Source organism: Caretta caretta, chromosome 1, assembly GCF_965140235.1.
Source record: "Caretta caretta isolate rCarCar2 chromosome 1, rCarCar1.hap1, whole genome shotgun sequence".
NCBI lineage: Eukaryota > Metazoa > Chordata > Testudines > Cheloniidae > Caretta > Caretta caretta.
Window position 1 is genome coordinate 6,833,445 of NC_134206.1, and position 7,198 is coordinate 6,840,642.

General features: G+C 46.0%; 1 protein-coding gene across 1 annotated transcript; it reads right to left on the reverse strand.

The window, feature by feature from the left end:
- Window positions 1–666: 666 nt before the first annotated feature.
- On the reverse strand, window positions 667–1,602 carry LOC125626997 (olfactory receptor 51G2-like). Its single transcript, XM_048830687.2, has one exon. The coding sequence runs from the start codon at window positions 1,600–1,602 to the stop codon at window positions 667–669; it is 936 nt and encodes a 311-aa protein (XP_048686644.2).
- Between the last annotated feature and the right edge of the window lie 5,596 nt (window positions 1,603–7,198).

The following is a 7,198-nucleotide window of genomic DNA, read 5'->3' on the forward strand; positions in this document are numbered from 1 at the left end:
GGTTTTTAGGACACTAAAAACCAATCAGATTCTTAAAAAAACAGAACTGTATTATAAAAACAAAATAAAACAAGCACCTCTGTAAAATCAGGATGGAAGGTAATTTTACAGGGTAATCAGGTTCAAAACACAGAGGATTCCCCTCCAGGCAAACTTCAAAATTACAAAAAAAAAAAAAAAAGGGATAAACCTCCCTCTTAGCACAGAGAAAATTCACAAGCTAAAACAAAAGGTAAACTAACGCCTTCTCTTGCTATACTTACAATTTGTAATCTTAGAGACTTATTTCAGGTATGGTTTAGGAGAGGTTTTTTTCTTTCCTGCCTGGTCCCCCTCTTTCTCCCGAGAGAACACAAATAAAAACCTTCCCCCACAGATTTGAAAGTATCTTCTCCCCTTATTGGTCCTTTTGGTCAGGTGCCAACCAGGTTATCTGAGCTTCTTAACCCTTTACAGGTAAAGGAGGGATTTTATGCTACCCATAGCTATATGTTTATGACACTCTGTTAAAGGGGAGTATAGGGGTGGGGCCCTGGGGGAAGAGATGAGGCAAAAGGAGGGGCCTCAGGGAAAAAGGAACCAGGATGGAATAGGTGGCCGTGGCCGTCACTCATGTTTTTTGGATCCTGTGTCACAGGTGCCAGAACCAAGTGATGAACTGACCCTTCACTTGACAAATGCCCTGATTATCCTCTCACGAAGATGTTTGCTTTTCACACTGTACACAATTGGATTCATCACGGGGGGGACCAGCAGGTAGACATAGCCCAGGAGAATCTTAAGTAAGTGAGAAGAGCTATTCCCAAATCTGTGTATCACAGTCAGGCTGACGTTTGGTGTGTAGAAGAGCAGGACGGCACACAGGTGGGAGACGCAGGTGTTCAGGGCCCTGAGGCACTCCGTGTGGGACGTGATGCTCAGCACTGTTTTGAGAATCATCATGTAAGAGAGGAAGATGAGCAGTGAGTCCAATCCAAACGTGAAGAGAGTAGTAAACAAGCCATAGATGTAGTTGACTGTGATATCCGAACAAGCCATCTTCATGACATCCTGGTGCAGGCAGTAGGAATGCGAGAGGACATTGGCTCGACAGTATTGGAACCTTTTCAGGAGACAGGGGAATGGTAATGCTACAGCCAGCCCTCTTACCACAAACACCAACCCCATCTTGGCTATTCCCGGTGGAGTTAAGATGGAAGCATATCTCAGCGGGTTACAGATGGCAACAAAGCGGTCAAAGGCCATCAACAAGAGCACGGAAGATTCAATTTTTGCAAGAAAGTGGAGGAAGAACAGCTGCCCAAAACAGGCATTAAGGCTGATCTCCCTAGAGTTAAACAAGTATATGCCCAGGATTGTCGGTATGGTGGATATAGATAAGCTAAGGTCTGTGACAGCCAACATTGAAAGGAACATGTACATGGGCTCATGGAGGCTTGGATCTGTTTTTATAATGAACAGAATGACTGAATTTCCTAGTATCGAAATAGCGTACATTAAGCTGAAGAGGATAGAGATCCAGATATGGACGTCTTCCTGCCCAGGTATCCCAGTGAGAAGGAACACTGCAGAGTTGAATTCGGTGTCATTCGCAGCTGACATAATGGACTGGGCCATACCAAAGAGTTTTGAGATTTACTTCCTAAAAGAAAAAAGAACAGGAGACTAGATGATATTTAATGAGACATTTTTCTGCTCTCTGTGCCACTTGAGAGATTTTTAGGAGCTTAAGGAAGATCAGCAAATCCATATCCTTGGATTTGCAGCACCAATAGGAAGATAGGCACTGCCAGAGTGGATCAGACCTGCAGTTCATCTAGCCCAGTATCCAGTGACCAGTTCCAGATGATACAGAGGAAAGTGGAAGAAGCCCTGCAATAGGCAGCTATGAGATAACCTGCTCCCAGGAAAAGTGTCCCCCTGACACCAGCTAGTTAGACATATTTTGTGATGTAAATCTGGAAGGTTTAGAGCTCTTCCAAGACTTTAAAAAACAAATCCTCATGACTGTAATTGGATTTTCTGGTTACCCATATCAACCTCCAGGCCCTCTTTGAATCATACTTAGCCCTTGGCCCCATTCGTGTCTTGTGGCTCTGAGTTCCACAGCCTACTTGAGCACTGTGTGATTGTACAGTTGCGACCTTCCTAAAGACACCCTTTCTGGCCCTCCACTTCTGAGTGTGACCCGTTGTATCATATGTATCAGATGGTAAAGACATGGCAAGTGCAGTGAAAACAGTCATTCTATAGAGCTGAACACAGTGATTCTATTTAGCTGTCCTGCATTGAAGCTACGTATAAACATGTTTTATTGCTTCTGTAGAGGTTATGATCTACTGAATCTATTAATCCTGTTTGTATACATGTCTCATTTGTGCATTCGAAGTTATGAATATTGGCTGCATACTTGTTTAATTCTGAGTAGGTTTCAGTGAAGCAGTTGGTCAGCTTCGTGAGAAAAGACTATTCTCAGTAAGTGCCCGATCAAGAAGCCCTTATGCCAACAATGAACTAGGAGATGCCGATCCACATCTGGGCTTTCCCAGGAATGTGGCTTGGCTGATAGGGAACTCAGTCATGCGTGGACATGTGACTTGCCCGGGGGACACCAAAACTCCATTTTGCAGCTGGATTTTGTCTAGGGGAGTGGAGGGGGTCTCCACCCACAAGATGTTCTGTCTGTTAATACTTGGAACCTCTTAAATCCTACTTTCTGTATTTAATACAATCACTTTTCACTTTTTAATTGACCCAGAGTATGTATTAATACCTGGGCAGGGGGGCAAACAGCTGTGCATACCTCTCTATCAGTGTTATAGAGGGTGAACCAACTGATGAGTGGTTACCCTTCCCTTCATAAATATAAAGGGAAGGGTAACCACCTTTCTGTATACAGTGCTACGAAATCCCTCCTGGCCAGAAGCAAAGTCCTTTTACCTGTAAAGGGTTAAGAAGCTCAGGTAACCCAGCTGGCACCTGACCCAAAATGACCAATGAAGGGACAAGATACTTTCAAACCTGGAGGGGGGGAAAAGGCTTTTGTCTGTCTGTGTGATACCTTTGCCGGGAACAGATCAAGGATGCAAGCCTTCCAACTCCTGTAAAGTTAGTTAGTAATCTAGCTAGAAAATGAGTTAGGTTTTCTTTGTTTTGGCTTGTGAAATTCGCTGGGCTAGAGGGAATGTGTATTCCTGTTTTTGTGTCTTTTTGTAAACTAAGGTTTTGCCTAGAGGGATTCTCTGTGTTTTGAATCTGACTGCCTGTAAGATTATCTTTCATTCTGATCTTACAGAGTTGTTCTCCTATCTTTTTTTTGTTGTTGTTCTTCTAATAAAGTTCTGGTTTTTAAGAATCTGATTGGGTTTTTGGTCTTAAAAATTCAAGGCTGGTTTGTGCTCACCTTGTTTATTCTCAAGCGTCCCCAGGAAAGGGGGTGTAAGGGCTTGTGGGGATATTTGGGGGAAATAGGAACTCCAAGTGGTCCTGTCTCTGTTCTTTGTCTAAATCTCTTGGGTGGTGGCAGCATACTGTTCAAAGACAAGGCGAAATGTGTGCCTTGGGAAAGTTTTTAACCTAAGCTGGTAAAAATAAGTTTAGAGTTTTTTTCATGCGGGTCCCCACATCTGTACCCTAGAGCTTAGAGTGGGAAGGGAACCCTGACAAGGGTAAAACGGATTTATTTAGGGTTTGGACCCCACTGGGAGTTGGACATCTGTGTGTTAAAGACAGGCACACTTCTGTAAGCTGCTCTCAGTTAAGCTTTCAGTTTGTGGGATGTGATTCAGATCTCGGTCTGGGTTTGCAGCGGGCTAGCAGGTCTGGCTCAAACCAGGCAGGGCACTGAAGTCCTAAGCTGACAGAGCAGGAAAGCAGGAGCAGAGGTAGTCCTGGCACATCTGGTGGCAGCCTCCAAGGGGGGATCTGTGATCCAACCGGCCACACTCTCCCCGTGTAAGGGTCTGTAGATTTTTAGCAAGTTACAAGGTAACACAGAGAGTTACTTCAGCTGGGCGGGGGAAGGGATGGCATCACAAAAGTGTGAATATGCAAACACTAGGTTTGCGCTAATGTCAAGCTGAGTGTGCAAGTTACTTCAGCCATGCTCATGTAACAGGTGATGGGCGTAAATTACATGCAAGCTCTGTTACACTCCCCTTTCCTGCCCCTCAGCTCTCGTGTTTGCTGAAATACAAACTATCAGTTCTTTTCTCTCAGGACTTTTTGGAAAGTCTTGCCCAGGTATTGCAGAGGGTTTGTGTTCATCACCCTGAACGTCAGTGTTAGAAAGAGCTTCTGGTCAGTGACCAGGAGACAGTATCATACAACTGTTTACTGAACAAAGCGTTAATAGCACAAACCCAATTTTGAATACTAGTTGGAGTACTTCTGAAATACTTTCTAGAGTCAAAGACATTAAGCACAAAGTTACCACTGCTCCTTGCCTTAGAGATTGCAACATCTCTGCAGCAGGCTCTCAACATCTATTCATCTCATGAAAGTGTAGTTTGTAATATTTGTATTACAATTAAAAGTTCTGGCATAATATTTACACATCTGTACTTTGGTACACACACGTCAACCCATTGTTTCCCCTCTCATCTTCCTTCAGAGATGATTTCTCATTGTCATGTCAGAGTGTGACTTACAGTGTCGTGTCTGTCATCTGGATTTCTTCAGAACCTGTAGAGATCGCAGCGTCTCAGCCATCAGTCAGTTGCTTGTCTGCCAACAAAAGTCCAATAACTCCTCTGTCCCTGGGTTAATAGCTGATGGGTTCTCCTCAGGTTCTGTTCTGTCAGTCTGTAGCCTGTATCCGGAGTGGTAACAGGCATTGGGGTCAGTATAGAAAATATTCATTCCCTGAGCTCTCACTCTCTAGTACAGAGTAACCCCAGCACCTCTTATTTGCACCATGATGTGGATTTACAAGAAGTGGATTCAAAGTCAAATGCATGAGTATTCATGGAAATGGAACCTCATTTCACACACAAATGTACTCTATTGCTCTCTCTCTCTCTCTCTCTCTCTCTCTCTCTCTGAATGTCTATGCCCTGAATTGATAAAATACATCACACACTGGAATGACATTGGGACAGGCATGGAGCTGAGCTGCCATAATGAATGTGTCTGTAAAACCCAGTTCTTGGGATGTTTGCTGTAGAGCTATATTGGGTTGACTATTGGGGTATTTATGCTATGGCTGTATTAGGTGAAACTAGCCTGGCTCTTCTTACTTTAACACCAGGCTTCTGGAAAAGAAGCAATAGCTGAAGAAAAGCGGTCTCTCAGTCACCCCCCCCAGGGAGGTGGAGAGACAACACTGGAGCTACGTGCTGGCAGAGCCTATTTCTGGGCTCCAGCCATGTCGCTGAGTTCACAATGCTGAGAAGCTCTTCACACAGACACGCTCAGACATCGCTGGGGAAGTCTGAAGTCCCTCGGCCTGCCCGGGTCCCCATCAGAGTGGATCCAGAATGGAGCCAGCCTGCAGCCTTTATGCTTCACTTCACATTTTAAAGACGGTGAAACCTGCCAACGTACCCAATTCCTGCTAGAAGAGAAGCCGCCAGAGGTCTTCATCCTAGAGGACAAGGAGTCATCGGAGCGGTTGCATGGGCAGCAGGCAGTCTCTGTTCAGACGGGGAGGCAGGTGTCTATATGAAGATGCCGGCACTTTCCCCTGGGGGCCACTTGGCCATTTGGGAACCTGAGATGCTTGGCTAAGTGTGCACCAGCTTTAACCCCTCTCATGACCTATGGCAGGAGACCAAATCACAGGGGACGTGTGGTGAGGCTACCCAACTGGACTGCAGTGTCAGCCCTGCTGCAGGCTCTATTCCTTGTATCTGGGCTTGTCATCACTGTGCATATAGTTCCAGTTAGTCATAGGGCTACCTCAAAGGTGGCCGAGTGGTAATGATGATGCTGTCACAGCTGTGATCCTGCTGAAATAAAATATAATATAATAGTAATTATTATTAACAACATAGGACCGGATTTCTCCCCGGCAGCCCCCTGTCCTGAATGACAAACCCAGGGTGCAGGCCAGGGAAGGGAGAGTCCACAAGGCTCCCTACATGGAAATTTCCCTTGGATTGTTCTGGGGAGGGGGGTGTTCCTTCCCTTCTCCCTTATGAATTAAAAGGGGGACGAAGGATCCAGGGATCCCCAAAGTTAGGCACAGATCTCAGTGATCCACTGGTAGCTAGACCTACCCACCCACAATCTCTGGGCCTCCACAATTGCTCTAGGAACCTCTCCAGCTCCCTGCTGGCACAGGCTGATCAGAGAAGTGCTACCAGGGCCAGTCACAGTAGCTACTGCCTGCAGGATCTGCTGGAGAGGCGTTGTACAGTTTGAAGGGGGCTGCATGGAGATGGGAATTGCAGAGTGCAGCCATAGACTCAGTCAGTCCAACCTTCATTTACGTTGTGACGATGAGGCAGATGAAAAGACTCTAGTTTCTCTTTGGGATCCAGGCAGTTGCAGCTGGGCAGTAACTTTCAGATTAAAATGATCCTTTTTCTATGAATACTCTGCCCAAAAAAGTGAATGAAAAGGAAACACTTCACTTTGGGTCAAAATGTTTCATGGAGTGAAAAAAATTTGTTTTCCAGCCCAGCTCTTGCTCAACCCATGAGCCTCTGTCCCTCATGCTACAGGACCTCACCCCTAGGTGGCAGCACTAGCCCCGAATTCGCCTCCCATGAAGAACAGGAACTTAGGGTGACCATATTTACCAATGAGAAAACTGGAGACCCTCAGCTGCTCAACCAAGGATGTCTCCCTCCCTCACACAAGATTGTTGCACGTGGCTGAAACCCTAGAGGAGCCCACCCAGTGCTTAGGAAGCTGTCACCTTTGGCTGGAACGCTGATCTTCCCTCCCCCCCCCCCATCTCACCCCGTTTCGGGGGCTGGCTTCTCCATTCACCTTCCCTGAAGATTCTTCCATTCCCCACTTCCCCACGTTTTTCACAGAAGTGGGCATTTGTCCCATTTCCTCCTCCCAGCTGGTCAAGTCACCAAGACCAACCAAGACAAATGGCTCCTTTTGACATTAAAAAAAAGTTGGTGTGGCTGGGAGAGAACTTAAAAAAGGGACTGTCCTGGCCAAAACGGGACGTGTGGTTACCCTACCATGGATGTCTCCTAGGGTGGCTGCACCAGCTTTATAACACAGGGAGCCCCTGGAA

Bases quoted from the DNA above. Each gene is read 5' to 3' on its own strand.
- LOC125626997 (XM_048830687.2), bottom strand. From the start codon at position 1,602: ATGTCAGCTGCGAATGACACCGAATTCAACTCTGCAGTGTTCCTTCTC.